This window comes from Bacillus rossius, chromosome 17 (genome assembly GCF_032445375.1).
Source record: "Bacillus rossius redtenbacheri isolate Brsri chromosome 17, Brsri_v3, whole genome shotgun sequence".
NCBI classification, from domain to species: domain Eukaryota; kingdom Metazoa; phylum Arthropoda; class Insecta; order Phasmatodea; family Bacillidae; genus Bacillus; species Bacillus rossius.
The window spans coordinates 37,352,524-37,377,936 of NC_086344.1; the positions used below are offsets into that span (position 1 = coordinate 37,352,524).

Here is a 25,413-nt window from a genome sequence, read left to right on the forward strand (position 1 = left end):
AACTGTTGTAATATACTGTTGAAAATGGGACATTCTGTAATGGATGTCATGCGTGATGATCTAGAAACTTTTACAAACATAAAGGAAAAACCTGGTAAGGTCAGGGGATTTAATTTTTCAAAAAGAATGTACAGTAGACGGTCCACAGAACCTATACGCCGGCAGTTCTAAGCTCAGGGCGACGGTCCACAGAACCTATACGCCGGTAGTTCTAAGCTCTGGGCGACGGTCCACAGAACCTATACGCCGGTAGTTCTAAGCTCTGGGCGACGGTCCACAGAACCTATACGCCGGCAGTTCTAAGCTCTGGGCGACGGTCCACAGAACCTATACGCCGGCAGTTCTAAGCTCTGGGCGACGGTCCACAGAACCTATACGCCGGCAGTTCTAAGCTCTGGGCGACGGTCCACAGAACCTATACGCCGGCAGTTCTAAGCTCTGGGCGACGGTCCACAGAACCTATACGCCGGCAGTTCTAAGCTCTGGGCGACGGTCCACAGAACCTATACGCCGGCAGTTCTAGGCTCTGGGCGACGGTCCACAGAACCTATACGCCGGCAGTTCTAAGCTCTGGGCGACGGTCCACAGAACCTATACGCCGGCAGTTCTAAGCTCTGGGCGAAGGTCCACAGAACCTATACGCCGGCAGTTCTAAGCTCTGGGCGACGGTCCACAGAACCTATACGCCGGCAGTTCTCAGCTCAGGGCGACGGTGGTGGCGACGGAGCGCCGGTGTACTTCCGGAGCTGCCGCTCCTTGGCTGCGATCTCCTGCAGGGCGGGGCACCACGCCCCGTAGTGCATCTCCATGAGCTCCCTGGCCTGGCCCAGGTGGTCCAGGGCCCGCGCGCAGACGCGTCTGGAACACACGGGCGTCGTCGCGTCGTCCCCTCGTCCGCCGGGAACAACCACAGTCGAGGGCTCGGTGAGGTTTCGCACGCACACGACCTTCGAAACGAGGGGAAGCTCAATGTCTGTGCGAGATTTCGAAAAACCACTTCCCCCCCCATCCCGCCTTTCCGTGCCTCTTTAAGGCCCCCGCCCACCCGGGCACACACACGGTGCACAGAGTTGCAGGAAAAACAACGCGATTTCAAAACTACTCCAGATATCCGAGTGGGGTCTGTCTACGAAAAGAATTTTAAGAGTTCGCCGAGGACACGAAAAGTGCTTTTGATTTCGGATTAAGGTTTTAAACCGTATTTTTTACCAGAGTTGAAATGGCTAAAAACTAGGGATGGGAAAACCGATTCCTAATTTCATTCATACCTACCAATTCTACTTTAATAATCGAGAATCTAGAATCGGTGATACAAGTCGATTCCCGCATGTAGCAGAAAAAAAACAATCATTTCACAACATTGCAAATCTGTCAGATACAAATATTTAACGACTCGTTGAGTGGGGTTATGACTGACTAGACGCATATATAACACAGTCATATTTCCCCAAATAAACAATATCTAAAACTTGGGTCGATGTTATACACAAGTCAAAGTAAAAATTATTTATAAATAAATTATCACTGTGTATTAGTAGGGGCCTGTTCTTTTCGCGATCGCGATTGAACGACGATAAACGCGAAATCACAGTAAAATACAGTTTTTACGCGAAATCGCCACAACACAGCGTATTAGTATTAAAACGCGAAATCGCAGTGTTTTTACGCGAAATTAAATTATTGGGTAAAAGATTTGTCTCGTCACTGGTAAACAAACACCGCAACATGGCCGCCACTGAACATTAGTCATAAATGCACTAAAGCAAACAAAAGCTTACACACGCTCACGTTATAATGTTAAACCCAAAAATATACTGTAAAAATACGCAAAACTACGGCGTTTATTTTCCTTTCCGGCATAATGTTTGGATAGATAAGACAAACAGGCGAAGTTTTAAAGCCTACGCTCACAGCTCGGAACAGCGACACCTGATAAATACAAAAGCAAGCAGATGATTGGGCGAACGGTGTTTGGAACAGCCTTACGTGAGTGGCCATACCACGTCAGCCGGGGGCGCTGGCATGTAGTTGGAACAGCGTCTTTACTTCGTCACCCAGCCGTACAGGGCAGCACAAGCATTTTAATCGCGCCAAAAAGCGGCAAAAATGTAAACAAACATTCATTTTCAAATGGTGCGACGATGATGATTAGTTGGTCAACATTCAACAGTGTTTTTTATAGATTTTGCTGGGTCATTACCACAATGCCGAAATACCATAACGCCAAAATAACAACGAATGAATTTGTGTGTGTTTCTTAAATGTAATTTACCCCGAAATACCACAATCAAGTACAACACTTTCATTTGCTAGTTCTCTAGTTGTTGCTTAATTTTGTTACTGTTTCATTTCACAAATTTTTTAGTTAATTTGTACCCTTCTCTAAGTTAGGCAAATTATATGAACGAAAATAATTTATACTGCTCAAGGAAAGCCTAAAATATTTTTTTTTTTATAGTTTATTCTGTATTACAAAAAAAAATTAGATTAGTTTGACCCCTTCGACATATGAGCCATTAACTTCTAATGATGTAAACATTTATATGAGTTAAGGTTAATAACTTAGTTGTGTACTGAAATTTTATATATATATGAATTTATGATGTATGCTACATCATATAATGTATTGAAAGCTGGAAAAAAAAATGTTGCAAATAGAATTTGAATTATTTAATGTTAAGTGAACTAGGTGAGTATCGAGAATCGAAGGATTTTTTAAGGAATCGCTAATCGGGTATCGGAATCGAAAATTTTGGAATCGTCCCATCCCTACTAAAAACGCATGTTTTTCAGAGTAATTTTTAGGCGTGAAACAACCGGTACAGATTCTTGAAGGCACTTGAGGGACTTGCATTACACCTTTATCTTCATTTCTCCGCTGCGTGATGTTACGGTCACCGCTCAAATTTCACAGATATCCTGCGACGACAAGAAGACTGCGCGTCAGTTCCGGAGCCTTGCGCTTAAGAGGCTATGTCGCGCTTATCATCCTGCCTCACTAACACACACATGCCCCTGAAGAGGCAGACCCCTTAAAGTACGCGTGCACGTGTGTGTGTGTGTTTTTTTTTATATGATGAAATTTCTCATAATTGATGTTAACCCTTCCGGTCTATCCATCCACTCGCATGGACAATTTACATGTCAATGATAACATGGAATCTATCGCCCCTTGAATGTGTGTTTTAAGGTGCACTTAACATTCTAATAGACATTGTACTTCATCTCTATGGAAATAAATACACTTAATTTTTACTTTTATTAATTACCATAAACTAATTATATGTTAATATTATAATTATAGCATAGGGTTATAAAGATTAAGATTATAAATATCACCTAAAAAACACGCATTAACACCCAAAATGCAAGATATATTGTGGAATTACAATGCATTTAACCAAAACTTAATTCAAATCGTAAAAAAAGATGTGATTTGGTGTTTGAAAATTTCAGAATGTCATTTCCGGACAAAATTTTTTTTTTTTTTTACCAAAGTACATGGTTCAGAAAAACTAATTTAATTTGTTTTGATGTACGTCTCTTATTTAATCACTTTGAAAACCAAAAATGCTCACTAATTTATTTTTATTTGTGCTGAGTGTATCGGCGTTAGACCAATCTATTACAAATTATTTTATCGTAAAAAAATGAAGCATACAGATTATTTTGGTGGAGTAAGTATTTAAAACAGCTTTTTTAAAAATGAAGACAATGTAAATATTTTTTTGTTTTTAAAAAACAAAAAAAATGGACCAAAAAAATAAAAAATTATAAAACCTTGTGTCTAATTATAACCAAAATCAGTTGGTTTATACACTGTCTACATCACCGGATTCTTTGGCCGAAGAAACAAAAAAAAAAAAAAACATTGTGTGTACCCCCAAGGCTTTTGATTCAAGGTTGGTAAAATTTTGCGCAGTTGATCTCGGGGCCAAAATTGAGAGAGGAGAAGCGCGGTCTTGCCGAGATTTCTAAAAAGAGAAGAAGCTGCCCCCTAATGCGTGCGTGCGTGCGCCCGGCAGGGACTCACTCCAGGTCGTGCCGCGTCCCGCGGCCGCGCAGCTGCTGCGCGTGGCACACCATCGCATCCGTCAGCTTCAGCAGCTCGTTGCACATCTCGATGCTGTCGTAACCGTAGCGGTTCTCCACGGCCGGCAGCCCCAGCTCCAGGAACCGCACGCTCTCCCCCGTAGTTACCTGCCGGTACACACACGCATCACCACCTCAACCTCCCCCGACCTTTACTTTCCTGACGTCGATGAACGCCGGCTGCACGCACGAAAAATATTGTCTCGTTCCCGCCCGAGCCGAGCGTGCAAGAACCGGGCCAAACCACCGTGCGAGAAACTCTTCTATAATATCAAACAGGTTATTTGTTCAAATATAATCACGAACAATTAGTTATAGAAATAAACTGAAATCAAATCAACGTCAACAAATTGATAATTCGAGATGACGAAATCGGACGAATAGATCAAATTTTTTAAAATTTTGCTGCTTTTAAAAAAGGCCCGCCTTAACCTGTTCGACATTACAGAAGATTTTCTCGCACGGTGGTTGGTCGGTTCTTGCACGCTCGGCTCGGGCGGGAACGTGACGATGAGCCGTGCTTTATTGTGCATGCAGCCGCCGTTCATTCGGTTTATAAGTCGTTACCATGTCGAAAAAAAAAGGTTTTCCGAGCTGGAAGATGTCTCCCTGACGGGATCTGAGCCGGCACTCACCCAGCGTGGCGTGGCAGCGGGCGATGTCGTCCTGGCAGGCGAGCACGGCCGAGCTGTAGCAGAACAGACAGCGGCTCTGCACGCGCCAGCACTCCAGCATACGTGCCAGCGCCTCCCGCACGGCGCCCGCCTCGAGCAGCTCGCGCCCTGCGGCCACCCACCACGCCGTGTCTCCTCCCTTCCTGACACCCCTCTCCCCCCTTCCTGACACACGCCCTGGGCTAATTACGAGGACCCCGCCCCCGCCAGGCGTGTGTGTTACGGTCACCCTTAAAAGTAGTATATCAAGTTTGACTTTGTTTACTAGGGGATCTTCCATTAATCACGTGAGGCTTGATAGGAAGGGGGGAGGGGGGGGGGGGTCGTCGGGAAAAATCACGAAATATCACAAGGGGGGTGGGGGGGGGGGGGGGGGGGGGGTTGTAGAGAGATATCACACGTATTTATTTTTTTTCGCCCGATTTCTACTAAACCGAAAAGCGACGCGTGACCTTGACTCGCCGTAGCCAGGCAACAATATCCCCGCCCGCCGCAACATGAACCACCCCGGCTCAGCTTGCCAGTCGCCACTAAGACTGTGATTTTGGCGCCGAATACATGCGTAAATCACATATAAGCCTTTCAAATTTTAACATGGTTCATGCTAGTACCTATAAATCAGGGAGTCCCAAGCTTTTTTCAGTTCACAGCACATTTATTTTTAGTGTTTTGTCTCGGTCTAGTTGAAATATGTAGGGTAGATGCAATGATGCTGGATTAATATTGCATGCGAAGACACGATTTCAACGCGCCCCCCTGAATCTCGCACCCTAGGCTGCAGCCTAGTTAGCCTGAGGCCCTGACTGCGGCGACCCCACCACGCCCGTGTCGCTGACGCCCGACACGCCCCCCCCCCCCCCCCCCCCCCCCCCCCCCCCCCCCACACGCTCACGGGCACGGCATCTGGCTTCGGGCTCATTACACTTCACACAGTTTCAAAGCATCCTCCAGCCCTGATGCTGGACACCGCTTCTCATCCCTCGCGAAACCTTTCGGCAGACCACGTTTCAAACAGTTGTTATTATTCTCCTCGGGAAGAGGGTGAGCGAGTGACTTTACAGATTTCTTTGAAGAGATGAAAAATTACATTTCTGATGTTAGTGTAATTTACGGGAAACCTTAAACCACAAACGGCAACACGTGAAAAGTTTACAGTCTTTTAGATGTTCCATTTTTTAACTGTAAGTTTTTTTTTTTGAAAAATTGTACTTCACGCAAGGGGAAGAGGGGCCCGACAAAATTATTATTTGGCCCCGGGCCCTTGTTTTATGTCGACGGCCGTGCGTTGCGCTGACGGCAGAACAACTCTCAGGGCTGTGCCCGTGCGAACGTGTCCCGAGGTCTCGTCAGCGATGCGGGGCGATGAGACCGGAACCCAGCGGTGACCGACTGAACGGGTTAAGGTGGACGAGAGCACCCCCGGGAAAACCCACTGGCTCACGACAGCATCCGTCCGGAACACTTCCCCACTCGCGGAAGATCCGGGTTCGACCCCCGGTGAGAATCAAACCCGGCTATCACCTCAGCGGGAGACAAGTGATCCGAGCGATCAAACACTCCAGGTCTTATCGGTAAACAACCAGCATCTTAGTATCTGCAAGATAAAGGTCACTGATAACTACGGACAAGCTTATGTCGCGAATTGGGATAAAACAAACAACACCAAAGAGCTTTCTAAACATGTAACACCAAAATGCAAATTAATACACCTCAAAACATCAAAAAAATATCTAAATTTTTTTTTAAATAATCAGCATTTTTAATAAAAAAAAAATTAACTCATATAACAAAAAAATTACCTCAATATACTGAATTCAGGGTTGGAAAAACCCAGGTTTTAAAAAAAAACCAAATGACATGGTTTTTTTTTGGTTTACAACAGCTTTTTTTTTTTAATCAGGTTTTTCCCATTAGCATTACGTTGGTCATTTTGGTTCTCAGCTTGTTCACATGAAAGCCATACAACATCCCGCTCTCTGCCACTTGTGTTGAACCAGATAAAGCAAATCTGCACATCTGACTGGGACTTAACCACAGAAAGGGTGTTTTCACAAAATAAATTTTTTTTTAAATAAATTTATTAATTTTTTTTTCATGTTGACTACAATTTAATAATTAATTTAATTTTAGAGAGGTATTTAGCTGGGTATAATTTACAACTTATTCAGATAATTTAAATGATAAGATTTTGATTATTACATAATTATTTGTTCCAGTAAATCACAAGAAACATTTATTAGCAAACTATTGTTATTAAGGTGGAGCAGACCTTTCACTAAAATTTATTACAATATTCTATTTAAAACGACATTAAAAACCATTTGATTTAAACCATGGTTTAAATCAGCCAACCCTGATTTAATTCAATTAATGCATTTTATTTTACATGAAGTTCGTAGTATGGGAAAAAAAATTTTTTCTTTATCTTGCCACTAATATTAGAAATTCATTCCAAGCATTTCTGCCCTAGGCAAGCCAGTTATAAATTATTAGTATATTGTAAAAGTGCATCATGCTTCAGTAAAATTACATTTTTTTTTTGGTTGAAATAAAAATCATTAATTAATTGTCATATTTGCTGAACAATAATACATCTTTATTATTAAACAGATTTCATTAAAAAAAAAAATAACATCCGGGTTTTTTCGTTTTAAAAACAAATTCTCTACCAATAACCTTTGTAGAGTTTTATTTTAACTATAAGCTTTCCATATTTAAATAAATAATAGTATAATCAAAAGTACATATGTATTGAAACATTGAAAGTATTTTATTTTCATTTTTATGGTATTTTTATCCCAAAGTAAGTACCTCGTCTTTGTGAATCAGCTTCACGGCTAAAGAGGAAAAGACTCCGCGTGCAAAAATTGAAAACCTGCAAATTTATTATATTTAAAAAAAAAACTACAGACACTCTTTGTTTTCACTGTATTCAAAATACGCGCAACAGCAATGTAAGTACCGTCACGCGCTACGGCCAATGATGCGAGTTCAGAGTCCATTCCTGTGCGCTGAAAAATACAGTTTAGAACTTTGAAATGTGAAAAGTCCTGAACTCGAAAAGAAAAAAAAATTGTGCACCTGCGGTAATGACAAATTAATTAATTAATTAATTAATTAATAAACAGATCTTATTTGACCCTTCTTGGTTTTTGTGTTGGCTGTGCATCGAGCACAGGTACTTTGTCGTCGGGATATTTTTCGTCACAGCGGGGGGAAGTTTTGCCGACGAAGCTAGCGGCTGACGTTGCCGCCCCGACCGGGTTGTGGCCTCTTGCATCAATAACCCAGAGTACCTGTGGTTTGGTCGGGGCCTGTCCGACCCCCCTCACCCCCCCCCCCCCCCCCCACTCTTCGTGTTGGGACGTGAACCAATTACTTCCACCGCAGAGTCCAACTGCAGTCCCATCCGCTGGGCTGTCAGAGGAACCTTTCCTTTTCAATACAGAATATTCCAGTGTCATATGTTGAAAAGTTTTTTTTTTTTTTATGAATTCTGTTTATTCACAAAGTTAGCATATCTTCGAACAAACATGATGCTTAAATGTTACATACGTAATAATATTTCACAAAAAAAAAAGTCTCACTTTTAACTGATATATGATGCACTTTTACAGTATGATAATTCGTGGAAAGCATGTCTAACCACTAGGAGCAATAAAAATAAATGGCCACACACATTTTTTTTTTGTTTGATAAATGTACCATCATAATGTACAAAATTAGATACTAATAACTTTTGTAAAAAATTTTAATTTTTTTTTATTTTGGTACTAACTTCAAGCCAAGTAAATCACATTTTTGTGATTCGGGTTAAGTCAAGCGGATTAATTTCAAGATTTTAGTTGAATCACGGTGCTTTATTATAGTGTGTTAACTGTGTGTTGTGCAGTGCACCGACCAGCTCTTGGGTGTTATCACGGTTCCATCGCAACTCAGCACACGAGCCTGTCTAATGATTTTTGTCTTTGATTGCAAGAAGGAAGATTGCAGGTTTTTAAATACAATTGTCAAAAACTAGTTTAAAAGCAGTTATTTTACATAATGGAAATACTAATTCTTCACTACCTGTTGCTCATTCAGTCCATATGAAGGATACATACGAAAATATTGACATTATTTTAAAGAAGATTAACTATCCAGCTCACGATTGGATGTTATTTGGAGATTTGAAAGTTGCTTGCGTGATCCTTCGTGAAAAGTATTTACAAAGTTTTTTCCAAGTTTCATATGCGAGTGGGACAGCGGAGCAAGGGATCAACATTGGTCCACAAAACAATGGCCAGTGAGAAAATCTTTATAACCCGGCGAGAAGTACATTTCGCGTAAAACTTTAGAAGATCCAAAAAAAAAAAAAAAAATTCTTCTGCCACCTCTGTACACGAAATCACGCTTGACGAAACAATTTGTAAAAACCTTTGCCAAGATATGGTGAAAATTTTAAATATTTTTTTGTGAATATGAGTTTAAAATGGTAAGTTTTTTTTTTTTTCATAAACCATGAATAAAATCATTTTGAGGCTATTAGAGCCTCTGGTAAAATGTGTACGATGGTTCACACTCTAAATTTAGCTTTTATTTACAATACACACGTGTGCATAAGTTAACTAGTACTTACCAGCTGTATTTTTTAAATGTTAGCAAAGTAGGTTTAAAAAGTGGTAATTTTGTTTTTAAACAGAAACCATATAAATAACACATTTGAGTCTATTAGAGCCTATGATAAAATGTTCATGATGGTTCGCACACAAAATTAATTTGCAATTATCAGGAGCTGAACTGAAAGGAGGAGTTTTCGTCGGGCCCGATGTTCGTGAAATGATTTTCGGATTCCGAATTTGAAGCCAGGTCGACTGAAGGAAAAAGGGGATCAGTGGCGGGCGCACGCACCTTCCCTGTAGGCGTGCTGCGTCTGGAAGGCCATCTCCGCCAGCTGCTCGTAGCCGCGAGTGTCTCCGCACTCGATGCACACCACCGGGTGGGGGACCTCAGGAGTGGCCCGCAAGGTGTCCTCCAGTAGCGGGCCCCCGCAGCTCAGGCACTGCAGCCCGCCGAACCTGTCCTGCGTCCGCACACGCCCCGCCTCAGTCTCCCCGACACCGCGACCTTCCATCGAAGGGGGGTGGTTGTCCGTGAAGTCGCTTCACGGACGATACTTTCACGTGATAACGTCATAACAAAACATTGATGAAAAAACTGCATACTTTTTTTAAATTTTCAAATATTCTTTACATTTTTTTTGCAAATTAAAATAATTTCGTTTGAATATAATCAACGAACAATTAGTTAAAATAAAAAAGACCCGCCTTAACCTGTTTGAATATTATAGAAGATTTTCTCGCACGGTGGTCGGCCGGTTCTTGCACGCTCGGCTTGGGCGGAACGTGGCAATTTTTTCGTGCGTGCAGCCGGCGTTCGTCGATTCATAAGACGTTATCACGTCAAAAAATTTTCCGACCACCCGTGACCTAAATTACAAATTTAACCTGGTAAATTTTTTTTTGAGATAATTGACATATTTTTGGAATTTTCAGAAAGAAATATATGTAGTTAATACAGACTCCACCGGCCCTGCAGCTTCACTAGTTCTAACAGAACCTTACACACACCATTCCACAGTGGGTGTGACTGCGCACTGAAACACCATCGGGAGAAGAAGAAAAAAAAGTGTCTGGATGAATGCGTACCTGAGCATGTCATTTCCCCTCACAAATGACCATCACCGAGGAATTCCCATCACTTCCCGAGGTTTTAAAATGAATTCCCTGAGCTTCAACGAGTAACTTCAACTTCCCTGACTTTCCGAAACGCGGACACACCGCGCAGTGAAGAACGATCCAAGACTTTTGGGCCAGAGCGGTTTTTGTGTGTGAGCCGTGGTCGACTGGGATTCGAACCCGTGTGCCTCTGAAGGGCGGGTCTGGAGTCTCGCAACCTCTACGGGGTCATGCGGCCACAAGTGGCGGACGGCACGAACAAAAGTACACAAAGACAAAGGAAAACTTTTTAGTATTATACTTTTTCTAGGAATTTTGACAAGATGAGCAGTATTTTAATAAAACTCCTTGTTGAAAATCAGGTCCCAAGGTTGGGGTTTAGCATTTTGTCAAGTATTTTACCGGAGGAGTTTCATTATATATGTAGTTTAAAAATTTCGGGCTGCTAATCGAATAGTCTATGTAACTGCTCCGGCAGCGAATTCTAGCGGCAGGTGCGGGAACTACGTGTGATGCGCGGCCACGCCGTACCAGGAAGTCGAAGTAGGCTTCGCTGGTGCAGCGGTTGCAGGCGCAGGCGAAGTGGTACTGCCCACTGAGCAGCGCCCGCCGCTCGCGCGTCCCGGTCCGGCGGAAGTGCGGGCCTGGGAACACGCGCGGTCCACGTTCCGGCAGCGAACGCACGAGACAAGCCACGCACCGCGGGACTGGCAACGTTGCGAGAAGAGACACACTCGGAGGCTACTACCCCTTCTACAAAACCCTTCCGAACAGACCATACGTCCCACGTTCCTGACGTTAACCAGTTACGCTGAAGCACCGTCCAAGGGTTTAAAAGTGAATACTGCTACCTTTTAATGAAACAAACACAACAACTGTACCTAATAACACTCTTGTGAAATATTAAATGAAAACTAATAATCTAAAAAAAATTTAAAAATAAATTTAAAAAAATTGTATAGGAAATGTGTAAAATAAAAAAGTCCATCCAATAAAAAATATTAAAATATTAAAATATTTAGTACTACACAAAATGGAAAATTTATTTGTAAACCATTTCGAAATTCTTAACTATGTATTAGGAGTAGCTACAAAATTTTTTTTCAACCAATATGAACAGTTCCCGTTAAAATGTTTCTTAAATTTTTATTTTATTTACAGTAGAACCCTGTTTTAATGTTTCTAAGGAAGCACAAGGAAAAAACAAAAAAATTTAATGCGAAAAGTGTTTGAACTTTTTAGTACCAATGGACCCATCCAAGCTATATAACAAATTTAATGTTAAAACTACTAATGGCTACAAATTTGCTTCACTTTTTTTATTTGCCATTGCCCTTTGTACTTTGATTATTATCTTTCTAACAAGGCATTAATTTTGTTCATGTGTGGCGGAGATGGTAATAGCGCTTCACTCCAGCAAACGAAACGGCTGCGATCGATAACCATTTCACAGTCATTATTTCTTCCCCAAACGTCACAGAAAACATGTCAAAATTCACACCATAATACATAAATAAAATATTCACTGCCTGATACATGAAGAGATGTTTATTTACGACAAATAATTGTAATGGAAATATTTATACGTTAAGTAGTTAGTACTCTTGAAGCGAGAATAAAATAAAAAAATTATGAAAAAAATAACTGCATAGGTCAACACGATACCAAAAATGATTAATGTTTTACATAAAATTTTAGAGATAGTTCATAATTTTGAACGATTACCTGGATTCATAATAAACATTTAATGAAAATTTTATATATGGCAACAAGTTCTGTTTTTAAAAGTTTGTAAGTTTAAAATGCTTATTCTAAATAATAACAAGTAGTTGTGGCACCGGAATAAAAGTTAGGGGTCGATGCTTATTTAACGGTGCGGCTTATTGAGGTAAATACGGAACTAAAAAGGTTGCAGTACACTTCCAAATATGGAACAAACATGAAAACTATTTACCATAGCAATTGACCACTTCTTCGCCTTTGGGAATGTCTCGACATGCTCGGATGATTAAATACTGGTTGTAGAAACTGCAAAAAAAAAAAAAAAATTATCATTTTAGCTACACCACAAAAGATTTTCATTAATTTCTCATCATTTCACCATGTCAAACACCAAACACATAAAAAAATTAAATTCTATATTGTTCAATACATTATTTGAAATTCTATTTTTTTTTATTGACAGACCGACTAAACTGCAAATAATTATAACACAACAATAAATGCCACTGACAGTGAATTTTTTACAAAATACCTAAAAATACCTTGTGAACCAGTTTCAGCATGTTTTAATAATATTTTTTTTACTTATTTTTTTACATCACAGGAGTATTTTATATAAATAAGCAAAATTAAACATAGTAAAGAGTATCTGCTATTCGCAGAAAACTGCTCATTTACATGTTGGAGAGCTAAAACATTTTTAAAGATAATTTCCTCATGAACTACTCAGAGCAGACCATAAGTCTTGCGAACTAGGCTCTATGCTCTATGGTTCTATGCACGAATGGGCATAATCAAACAGTGAGCGAAGCAATTTACGGCCGGTTCGGCTGGGCCCGGTCTAACCCACTGTAACAAAACCATTCATCCTTGGAAAGATGCTACTTGCTTATCTATTAAACATAAATCTGTCAACACTGGATAAATAAAATTTTTGGTCAGTGAATTTTGATAAGTTCCACTAACAGAAATGTACACTTTGTTTCTTCACGTTAAACTCCCCTTTGCATTAAGCAAATTCAATTTTTTTTTGTTTGCTAAAAAAAAGCAGTGATTCTCTATAAACAATTAGGTACTAACAATTATTATTTAATTAGATAAAGATAATACATCAGAAATAAAAGAGACACAACATGAACAAAACCTAACAAAACCAGCAGAAATCACTTGAATTTTCTCAAAGACTCTTTGTACTAGTCTTCTGCAAGTTGCAATTTTACTTATTTGAATTAAATTGCATGTTGAATATCAAACAAAATATATTTGAAAACCGAAGATGATTTAAAATCAAATTCAAACTTAGAGATCTTTTTTTATTTACACTTCAGAGGAATCCAAGAAAAACTAATGCAAAATACAGTAAAGACTTTATACTCTTTCAAGTAGACTGGATTGCTTTTGGATGACTGACAGATGTTGGTGATCCTAAAACCAAAGTAAAATTATTGATTGCAATGATATGACTTTGAACTAGAGAATGTCAAACAAGTATTACTGTAAACTTGGCCTTACGTTACATGAACAGTGAGGATTAATGGGGATTTTATAGACAGTTGTAGTGGATAATACATAAATCAATATTGCCGTAAGCTATTTTAGTATGTATCTGTAACAAAATATTTAAAAAAAATAATTAAATAAATAACTTTTCAATTTTGAGTGGAATAAAATATCGATAATAATTTACTTATTTATAAAATCCTAACAGAACCTCGAATACGCCATTTCATAGTGTTTTAACTATGCACTAAAATACCATCTTGGTGATGGAAGATTGGCGCATGAAATTTTCCCCTCTAATCACTATAACTAGGGGATTTACATGACTTTTCCAGGATCTCAAGTGAATTCATGTGACTTTCCCTGGCCACTTCCAACTTACTTGACTTTTGACAGAATTGGCCGCGAAGGCCTGCGAACATTATTACGTGACTTTCCCCTGATCTTCCCAGAACCTAGACCAGACCGCCTGTAGCCTGTAAAGTAATGAAAACGGAACTCAACAGGACGGAGCGCACGCCTCAGGGAGCGTTCAAGTATTACGTAACGCAATTTTTGAAGATTTTTGACCCTCCCTCCCCCTCATGTAACGCACAGTAACATTTTTCTATACCCCCTCCCCCTCTTTAAACGTTACGTAACACCCAAGTGACCATTTTTACCTAAAAGTCATGATTAGGTTTCGCAAAGTACCGGAAAGTCGCCAAAAATACCTTTGTTATTGTTTTAATCGCGTTTGCTGCAATAATAAATAAAACAAGCAATTTCTAACTCGCAACGCACATGCGCATATCGTTTATTTCATTTATTCATATTGCTGTTTAATAAAAAAAAATGACGTTCGATATAATCGAGGAATTCCCCGTAAAAACATGAACGAAAAGGGATTGCAAACTTGGGAAATTTTAGTTGCCTAGTTTTGTTTATTTAAATAAAATAAAAAAAACAATGCGACGTAACGCGTTGTTCGGAAACCCCCCCCCCCCCCCCCCCCCCCCCCGTAAAGCATCGTAACATTCTACAAGATCCCCCATCTCCCCCCGAAATTGCGTTACGTAACGCTCGAACGCCGCGCCTCACCTGTTGATGATGTTGGGGTCGCAGGAGTGGTTCAGCATGCTGGCGGACGGGTAGATGGCCGTGGCGACCCGGGCCTGCCGCTCCGTCACCACGTCGCCCTCGCCCTCCGTGCGCAGCTCCGTGACGGCGTGGCCGTTGCACACCAGCTGGGCCACGTGGCGGTGCAGCAGGGCTGCCACCGCGGCCAGCGCTCCCTCCCCCTCCTCCTCCCCCGGGTCCGAGAGGTAGTCCGTGCGGCCGGACAGGTAGAGGGCCAGCAGAGCCGCCGTCTGCGAGCACGCACGTACGCTCTCGGTCGGACCACTGCCGTGTTCCGGCACACGACCGGGCGGACAGCACAGACAGAGACCAGTGCGTCGCGGAACTGACGCCGTCATCACCGCCCGGTCCGTACGCCTGTCTGTGGCATCGATCCGGGAGGGGCTCGCTAAGAGTCCCAGGCCGCGTGTTGCCGCCCATCACCTCTCGCCACGTGTCTGTGTGTACGTTTACGTTGTGTTTGGGTGCTAATGATTCTGGAGTCCGTGGGTAGGTGGGCGGCTGTTTGACTGTTCAGGCCGAGTGTAAATGTTGAATTTGAAATTCCCGCCCCGCAGCGTTGGAATCGTGACGCTGCTGCTCCCACGCCATCTTGTGGCCAGTTCGCTCTCGTTTGTTTTCGCTTCGGTAGGTCGGCCGTGCGCGACAGTAGAAGTTTGTGTTTATTATTAATTATACAGTCCACTATGTCGATTGAGCCCAAACATTGACCCTTTCGGGCACACTACCAGGGACAACGTTACAACGTCGACTGCGATAAAACTGGAAAGACACGCTTTTTCAATACATCACGAGGCAACGAAGTGCAAGTCAATATCATGAACGAAACTTTAATTCGAATCACACAAAAAAAAAATCATTTTTTTTTTTTATTTACTGAATGTCATTTTCGGATGCAGTTTCTACAAAACTAAAGAGTATGGAAAAATTAATTTACTTTGTTCTTGCGTCTCTTATTTAAATACGTACATTGAAACAACAAATGATTGCAGATTTTTATTTTTTTTTTTAATGTTCTGAATGAATCAGTTTAAGACCATTTTTTTTTATGAAAACCTTAAACTATTTTGGTGGAGTAAAATACTACAAAAACTAAATTTATTAAAATAAAAATATTAACACAGAATACACCCATTTTAAAACATACAAAAAAAAAGTGTCTCCATATAAGACAACATCAAATATAACAAGAGGTCTGGTGTTTCAGTAACGAAAATAATTGTAAAATAAACATGCAGTCGATTCTGGGCATGGAAAGTACCACCCGCTTGCAGTGGCAGTTAGTGAGGCTGTTACGCAAGTGTGGAAAAGCTTCTAGATATCTTCCTTAATTATTCTCTCTCTCAGATGAGAATGCGAGAGCAAACACGAATTGTCTGTCCCCCACAAGGGATGGCCCACCGACTTCATGGTCCTATAAGAAAGCAAATTTCGCCATTAAAAATGGCGGATTTTTTCTTTATCGCAATTAAAAATTAAAACACAATAAATAATGAGTACCTATCAAGCACAATTATTACAATCGATGAACTACTTCAACAAATCATGGTTAAGACACTTGTAAGATTTCCCTAAGGACTACACAGTTTGATGCAAGATCTGCTACTGTCACGCGAAAGGACGCCAAAGGACTCTGTTGCCTGGCCCGCTAGCCTCTCCCGCCGGTGCAGTCTGTCCACAACTACTATAGATACACATTCTTAAACAACATTTCGAATGAGTACACGAGTGAAGTGAACTCTAGCCATGTTTCGGTAGGCAGAATAAGGTCTTTTGAGGTAAGTTTCGCTGCATTTAGTGCGTCCGCCTTGCAGTTCGGACAGGGGAAGGGGGAGGTCGGGGAGCGCGACTGACCAGCGCATACTGCACGAAGTCCTCGCGCTCCAGGCGCTCCAGGTGGGGCAGCAGCTGGTGCACCGCGGCGTAGCCGTCGCACGCTGCGGGACCCCGCACCGGGGACCAGGGCCGCGCGGACAGCTCCCGCGCCGCGCCCAGGGCCTCCCGCGCACCGCCCGCTCCCAGCAGCACCCTCAGGGCCAGGTGCGCGATGCCCAGGGACTGCAGCAGGCGCAGCCCCCCGGCGCACTCCCAGCGGTGGTGGGCCCGCCACGCTTTCTCCCGGCACGCTGCACCGCAGTACGCCCCGTCTGCGCAGCGCTCGCACCTGTCCCACGCACGCACACCGCCACCCGGTCTCAGCCTTCGCGCTGCCTTTCCACGAACACACGTCTTCTGAAGCAAACACAGCAGATACAAAATTTACTCAAATTTAAGACAGACCTTTATGCGGCCTTTCCATGAACAGACGTTATTCGGCCTTCCATAAACAGACGTCATTTGATTTTAAACTCAACAAATACAAAATGTATTCAAATTTAATTCAGACCTTTATGCGGCCTTCCATAAACAGACGTCTTTCGGCCTTCCTTAAACAGACGTCATTTGATTTTAAACTCAGCAAATACAAAATGTATTGAAATTTAAGACAAACCTTTATGCGGCCTTCCATAAACAGACGTCTTTCGGCCTTCCATAAACAGACGTCATTTGAAGCAAACACAGCAAATACAAAATTTACTCAAATTTAAGAAAGACATGTTTTGCGACTTTGTGTACTTTCAAACTGGGACGTGTCTTACAATCAATTGCATTTTCAAATTGCTTTTTTCACTTGATTGAAGATGGACCTTTGCTATGACTTTCAAACTGATGTGCTACTCAACTCAATGACAAAATTTTTTTTTTTATATAGACAATCAAGGACCAAAAGATTGATTGTGTCTTATATTCTCGAGTGACTAATATGGTACATTCTATGGATCTTATATTTCCCCGTTTGTTATTGTACTCCCCACTGGTATGAGGTGTTTTGTACAACTACTCAAATAAGTGTGTAATTTTCCTTAAAACTATAATTCCATAGTTTTAAGTTACATGTGCATTTACTGCACAAAACATAATTTAATATTCTGACGATTTGTACAAATAATATTGCATCTAATCCAGCTAGACAATCATTTAGTAGATAACATGCATTTTTAAAATACATACACAGAGGCAATATTTAATATTTAGGAATCAAATTCTCAAAATTGCACAGAGCTGCCATACTACGGCATTTCTCGTTCTTAGATTGCAACGTGCACTTAAATGGACACTTACTCTCTCTTTCCAAAAAAATTATTTCTGCCATAAGTTTTTCCAGGTGCGCATTGATGCCAAATATACACCACAAAACACAAAAGTTAAAAAAAAATTATTGTAATAAAAATTGTTTAAAATGTATATGAAATATAGTAATTTCTAATTTTTGTAAAGTTAAATTTGGAATGAGAATTTTTTTAAAATATATTTTGCTGTTGTATTCCAAAATAATTTTTTTTTCTAGAAGGAGTCCTAAATGAAATACGCCATATTGGTTTAAACTGTTTTAGGCAAAAAAAATTTCAACTTTTATTCATATAATTCAAACTTTAAAATATTTGATCTTTTAAACACAGAAATTAATTTTGAGGCATGCATTGTTACTAGGGACACCTGTATTTCGCGATTTCATTTCATGCCAAAGTATTTCACAAAAAACACTGTAGCTTCTTCTATAAGAGTCACATCGCAAATTGTGAGGGGTGCAGCAGTACGGTGACCACATTCTCATTGGCCCCGTCAAGAGCCCTACCTCAGCCAATAACCACAGGAGAAAAGCTACAGTATTTTGTGAAAAACCTCGACACGAAATGCACTCGCGAAATGCAGGTGTCCCTACTTGTTATTAATAGTGACTGGTTGCTGCATGTAGTTCCTTCTGTGAAACAATAAAATTGTTAAAATGTATTATAGTTAAAGAGGGTGTCTGAAAGAATATTTGAAATGTTAATGAACTGGACAACATCAGTGTGGCGACACGTCCCGCGCTGAGAGACTAGCGCAAGGCAGACCGCAGGAAGACACGGCACGACCACTCACGGCACGGGCAGCGCGGTGGCCGCGCAGCAGTGGTGGCAGTGCACGGCGTCCCCCTCGTCCGGGAGAACGACCAGCGCGAACGGCCGCTCCACGAACAGCGTGTCGCCTGCGGAGATGTCCCTGTTCGCCACCACGTGCCGGCCCTTCTCCTCGCTGTAGCTGCTCACACACACACAGACACACGAGCGTGTACTGACTGCACAAACATCATCGACATCTTCCTCTATCCCTCCTCCGTTCCTCGACTTCCACTCCTGCACCATGGGCGTCGCAACCAGGGGGGACGGGGGGAACACGTCCCCCCCCCCCCCCCTAATAATAAAAGTCTTCCATTTCGTCCCCTCCAATAATATTTTTTAGTTCCGTAGTTATATTATTAATATGATTTCTGTGATACAACCCATATGTTGCGCATGGTGCATTTTAGTCCAATCATGGTAATGTGAGCACTGTTTTTTTTTTACAAATTTTGTTCTCTGAAAATATTTTTTTATAAAAAATAAATTATATATAGCAACCAACTATAATTAGAATATTTAGGAAAGAAGAATGCCTAAAAACCACCCTTTTGCACCTTCAAATCCCAAATTTTCCCGGGAGAGGACCCCCCCTTCCCCCCCCCCCCCCCCCCCCAACAGTGATTGGGCCACAGTTTATCTGAAGGACTCTGGGCCAATGAAAAATCTTTAACAGAAGAATTAGCGAATCACGATCATTCCAGTCAACAGGTGTTACCAGTCGGTAACCAATCAGCAGATGTAATTTGCACGAGTGCGTAGAGGATCATGGAGTCTATCCTTTAGGGATTTGAAATCCCGAATTTTACAGGTCTCTAAAAATAAAAAATAGAAATGCAAACATAAACCCACTGACAACAAGCCTAAGCTGATGTCAAAACAGATGAACCCAAAACAGGTACTGTGGACGTTATGACCACGGCGACGACAGGCACAGACCAAACACGTTCAAAATTAAATATCAGACAGCACAAGAATTCCATGGAGGGAATTTAGTCTTGAAAAAAAAAAAATAATAGCAGCACAGAAAAAACACAGTAGGCTAGCAACGACGAGACAGTTTCAGGAACGACAGTAAATGCAGACAAGATAACAAAAAACCGGACAATGCAGCAAATATACGAACACAACGATGAAGAAAAACAGGTATTATGGACAACACCGGCGAATACAGTGGGTCTCCCACGACAAAACAGTCGAAACATCGCAACTATTACGTCGTTGAAAACATACTGCATTCGTCTGTGTTGTTGGTTTTAGCTGTTTCGACTTCAGCTTATATAGGCTTGTTCTCTGGGGTTTATGTTTGCAGTTTTATTTATTAATTTTCATTTACAAATTTTTCCCTATGTTAAAACAGTGTAAAACAGTAATGTCGTACGTCCAAGAAACTGTATCAAATCAAAATTCTCTGTTGCATGAATTACTTAAAGAACGTAAATAATGGAGTTGTTCGCTTAATATATATATGCAAAATTTCATAGAATGCCTAAGGTGTTAAAAAACTAACGTTAATTTTGCATGGAAATAATTAATATAAATAAAATAAAAGAACTGGAGTGATATTATAAATATGGTTGGTATTCAATAAAATTAAAAATTTTAAATAATTATTCAGTTACCAATACAAATACAAATACTTGTAGGGAACTAATTATTGATTTAGTAAAATAAACAAAATAAATTTTGATAAATAATGAAAATCAATAATTATGCTAAAAGTTTAATTTAATTTTTTTAAATTTTTATTATTTATTAAGTAATAATAAAATAACTTAAAATGCAAATAAATTATACATACAAATAAACTCACTTATGTAAATTTACTTTACATTACACCTGAAAAAGTTTATAAGCACCATTTATATCACTAATACTCACAAAAATAAATGTTTTTAATGATATTGATCAGTATTCAATATCAATCACTAATTTATATAATTAAAAAGCACATACAAAATTGTTGTATGCACGTGGTCTTTTTTTTTATTATGTGACTTTATGTTGCAGGCTATGCACGCATCATAAAAATTCATTCTCATTATTTTTTTTTTTTTTATAACTCGCCAGTAGAAGCATAACTCAAATAATGATGCTGGAAATTAAAAATTGTTGTTACTTTCGGGTCCGTAAGTTTATTTCAGGGTGTCGTTATGACTGTGATGATCCAAGGAAGTCCTGCACCTCCCGATAACCGCCGGTGATCCGCCCCGGTGACACACGACTGTCAGAGGGATTGCTCCCCCTTTTTATTTGTTTAACCCAGCCCTCTTGGCCGTTAAGCCCCCCACGGGCGTGGATACGGTATACGCCGTGTACCCGTAACAGGAGAGGTGTTAAGAGATCCGGCTATGCCCAGGGGCTGAGGATACCCATCCCAGTATAGACAAGACAACACCTTCATCCCCCGTCCTCACTCGGCTAACCAGACAAGTGGCTGCGTCCCAAGCTCTAAAGATGCAGCACTGCTGGCGCCTACCCCGTTCTGGGACCCCTCAATCACCCGGTGAACCCGTGGTCCGGCGGAGGCCTACCCAGCTGTGTCCATCACGGGCGGGCAGCCAGAGCACGGCCACTCACCGCAACTCGAGAGCGGCCGAAGCGTGCGCCAGGACGTCGCTCTCCCCGTACGAGGGCCGCGGCAGCTCCGGACCGGGGCTCGCCTCCACCGGGTCGTCGCAGCCGCGTCCCAACGCCTCTTCCTCCCAAGACGCGTTCAGCCCTTTGACAATCTCCTCCTCGACCGCCACTGCGACGAAAAATAAAAAAAAAAGTTGAATAATGTATTTTTGGGCAAGTGCAATGTATGGCAAATGCCCCTCACTGGAATTACACTACAGTCCTGCCAATCCGGATTAGACGAGACTCTCTGTCTGAATCCCCGAAAGTCCAGATTAGACAAAATTTGACTAAAAAATGAATGTAACACAAGTTTTAGATGGGTGAAACTAGAAAAAACCATTTTTTTTTTAATTTCCTTCATAAATACAACTTACCCTATGGCTTAATTTTAGTTTTAATAATACTGTATACTTAAACCTAAGTTTTAAAACTTCAAAAATTAAAAAAAAAAAAATTTTAATCTCGTTAAAATTAACCGGACGTCCGAACAAACTGAGTCCGGATTACCAGGGTCCGGATTATCGGGACTGTACCGTACAGTGCAATTGGCAGCATCTGCATAAGATTAAAAATAGGGATGGGCCATACAAATCCTCAAAATTTCTAAAAAATTTCCTTTACAGTATATAGGTACATAATAATAGTACAATTAGGTTTAGGTAAAAGTTTTAAAAAGAAAATTTTAGCTCATTATATAATAGATGTAACAGTTACTTAAAACGAAACAATAGTTATTTCTTTACTTTCTATCAAATTCAAGAATTCCTTCAGAGAGTAGGAATTATGTTCTATAAGTACATATTTGTTTTACCAATTTTTAAAAATACTGATTAACTGTTTATGTTTGTGATTTCTTCTGTTGTAAATATGTACACTTATGTAATTTAGACCATTAACAAAATTGCCTGGCATTGTATTCTGCTTTCCTCAATATGTTACACGTACGTGTAAAAATCAAAGTGTTTTTAAAATTGTTTATTTTTTCATTATTAAAAAAAAAGGTAAATGAAAAAAAATATTTAAATTAATAACAGAAAACAGTCAATACTGAAGCAAGTAAATAACAATATGACCAGCCTAGCAGATACGGCTGTGCTAATACTAGTTCATTTTATGTGACGCACATATCAAATGGAATGTTTATAAAATACTTGTGAAGTCGAAATGAGTTGTGAATACTGTTTTTCGGCGAAGCCACAAAACACTTTACTATATAAAATAATGGGTTTAAGTAACAAAAAAAATTTTTTAAATTGTCTGACACTTGTAGTGTTCGAACTGATTCGGTGAGAGTAACCAATTGGGGTTCTATGTACAAATTCATTCAAATAAAAATTATAACGAAACCATGCATAATATTATTATCGAGCATTCATTAAAAACAACCGCGGAGCCACCTTCGGATTTTTTTTTAAGCAAATCATACACGACACGAAAAAGAAAGCTGATTACTTTCACGAGCGAGTCTTAGGCTTGCAATGTTCTGAAACCTGGCAACGAACGCGAAGCTCCTCGTCAGACACGAAGCCAAGGGCTGGCGCTACGCACCCTGGTGTTTCCTCTGCATGCCGCTGGCCGCGAGGCACTCCCGCGCCCGCGAGTAGGCGTCGCCGGCCCGCCCGAACCGGCCCAGCCGGAAGAGGCACTCCGCCCGGCGCAGGTGCAGCTTGAAGTGCAGGCGGCGGGGCAGCCCCGCGGCGAGGGCCAGCTCCGTCTCCCTCAGGCAGTCCTGCGGGCGTCACCGCTCGTCACCGCTCGTCCACAAACTACATATTCTCATCTCTGGGGAGGTTTCACATAGTCGAGTAACTATTTTTTTTTAATTTTTATTAATTTTTAAAAAATTTAATATATTTTTATTTATTTATTTATTATTAATTAATTAATATAATTATTATTTTATTTGTTAATTTTTATAAAATTTATTATTATTTTTTAAATAAATGTCCTGACTTCCCCTGGCCAGTAGCGACTCGGCTGACTCCCAGGAGGAGCCGGGCGGGGGCTCGACGCACCTGCAGCTGTCCCAGGTGCAGGAGGGCGGCCGAGCGGTTCGAGTGGGCGAGGGCCAGCTCCTCCGAGCCCGGCTCGGCGTGCCGCGCGCTCTCCCAGTACAGCCTCAGGCTGTCCGGGAAGCGCTGCGCCTGGAAGAGCCGGTTGCCCTCGGCGCGGAGCTGCGCGGCGCGGGCCGGGCTCTTGCCGCGCGGGGCGTCGCGCAGCCGGCTGTCCAGCCACTCCAGCAGCTCGCTCCTGCCGACAGCAAGAGTGCAGGAAACTACTCGGCCAGGGACGTCCGCACAAACTCCCGTGACTTTTCATCGACCAAATTACAAATTTTCCCTCATTTCTGACGTGATAACGTCTTGTAAGTCGATGAACGCCGGCTGCACGCACGAAAAAGCATCGAGCCGAGCCTGCAAGAACTGGCCGACCATCGTGCGAGAAAATATTCTATAATATCAAACAGGTTAGGGCAGGCTTTTTACAAGCAGCAAATTAAAAAATTTGATATATGACATAACCACGTAAAAATAATCGTCCGTAAGCCAACTTTACAGAGAACCGACCCCCTTCTTATCGATTATAATATATATGTGTCGAATCATGAAGGTAAAGTACTGTTTTATTTCAGTAATACGACTTTTATAACAACAAAAAAATCCTTTAGGCACAGCCGAAAAGCGTAGGTAGATTTTGAAGTTCCAATTTCAAAAAAATTAATTTACATTCCTGCCATTTTCTGAAAGGAATAAAGAATATCCAGCTGGCACCATCCCCATACAGACAATGGCTGCACAAGCAAGCAAACATTTTTACTACACTTACCTACCTAAAATCCACTCAGGATTTTGAAGTGTGTATATATAAAAAAATGTATTTAATGTATGCAGAGGGGGAAAAGGAGATTTAAAACTGTCCTGCCTTTACCTCAATTATCCCCCATCAATCGTCCCTTCTTCCCCAACTCCCAAGACGACTTAGCTAAGTTCTAAAACAGTCTCAACGACTGATTTCACATTTGACAGTATTCATCTCTATCACAACTTGGACACTGTTCATTGCTTCCCATCAAAATTAGCAACAAGCTTCTCTTACGACTGGCAGGGTCGAACCCAGATTTTATTTGGCAAGTGGTGAACATTTCCATGCACATGTTATCTTAGGGTATTCCCATTTTGTGTCACCCACTCATTCAATCAGAATCCGCTCCCATCTCATCACGCCTCTATACATTCACTGCCTCTAAGTACATCAATGACAAATAGACAAAATCCTAATTCATAATTGAGGAGCTTTCGTGCAAAACTCGACATGTCCATCACCAGTAAAAATGTATGTTTCACATGTTTTGAGACCATTTTTCTGAAGTGAAGAACACTGTCATCTCACGACGATACAAAACCCAACATGCCCAAGTCATTTACAAGTATGAAGTATGGGTTTTTAAGCAGAAAGGGTCACGAAAGCTCCTCAATTCCTGTCTGCTTCCTTGCACACATCCCCTCCAGTCTATGCCAGTGAAGTCATATTATCTCAGTTTGGAACGGAACGAGGACTATTTAAAGTTCGAATGTAATGGCGCGAGGAACAAGAACTCCCCGGGAAAACATTCCAGCAACGTCGGCCATGTTTCGTGAGCGCTCATTATCCCGATGTTCAGTTGGCGGACTACAGAAGAGCACCACTAGTTATTTTCTTAGACGCAAGCCAGATTAAAAAAAATAATAATAAATAAATAAATTTCTCACCTATAATAGTGTTCAGAGCAAATGTAAGTCATCAATTTTTCAGAGTTGGAAAAGTAATCACTAGTGAGTTCTGACATCAGTTTCGTCGTTAGGACGTCGAGTAACTCTTGCCAAGGTTTGGCCATTGTAACCTAGCTTTTTTAGTAAAATTACGGCAGTATGGTTATTCACTTTGCGTTTGAAACCAACATAACCTTAAATCAACGAGCCTTTAAATTGAAATTGTTTTTAATGGCAT

General features: G+C 41.1%; 1 protein-coding gene across 1 annotated transcript; it reads right to left on the reverse strand.

Moving 5' to 3' along the window:
* Positions 1 to 79: 79 nt before the first annotated feature.
* On the reverse strand, positions 80 to 25,377 carry LOC134540866 (SET and MYND domain-containing protein 4-like). Its single transcript, XM_063383882.1, has 13 exons — positions 25,176 to 25,377; positions 23,442 to 23,676; positions 22,975 to 23,155; positions 21,385 to 21,553; positions 18,788 to 18,946; positions 16,679 to 16,988; positions 14,786 to 15,054; positions 12,438 to 12,511; positions 11,015 to 11,127; positions 9,657 to 9,828; positions 4,728 to 4,874; positions 4,034 to 4,200; positions 80 to 858 (listed from the first exon to the last, which is right to left on the reverse strand). Exons 1-13 carry the CDS (start codon positions 25,298 to 25,300, stop codon positions 697 to 699), a joined length of 2,283 nt encoding a protein of 760 aa, XP_063239952.1. The 5' UTR covers positions 25,301 to 25,377; the 3' UTR covers positions 80 to 696.
* Between the last annotated feature and the right edge of the window lie 36 nt (positions 25,378 to 25,413).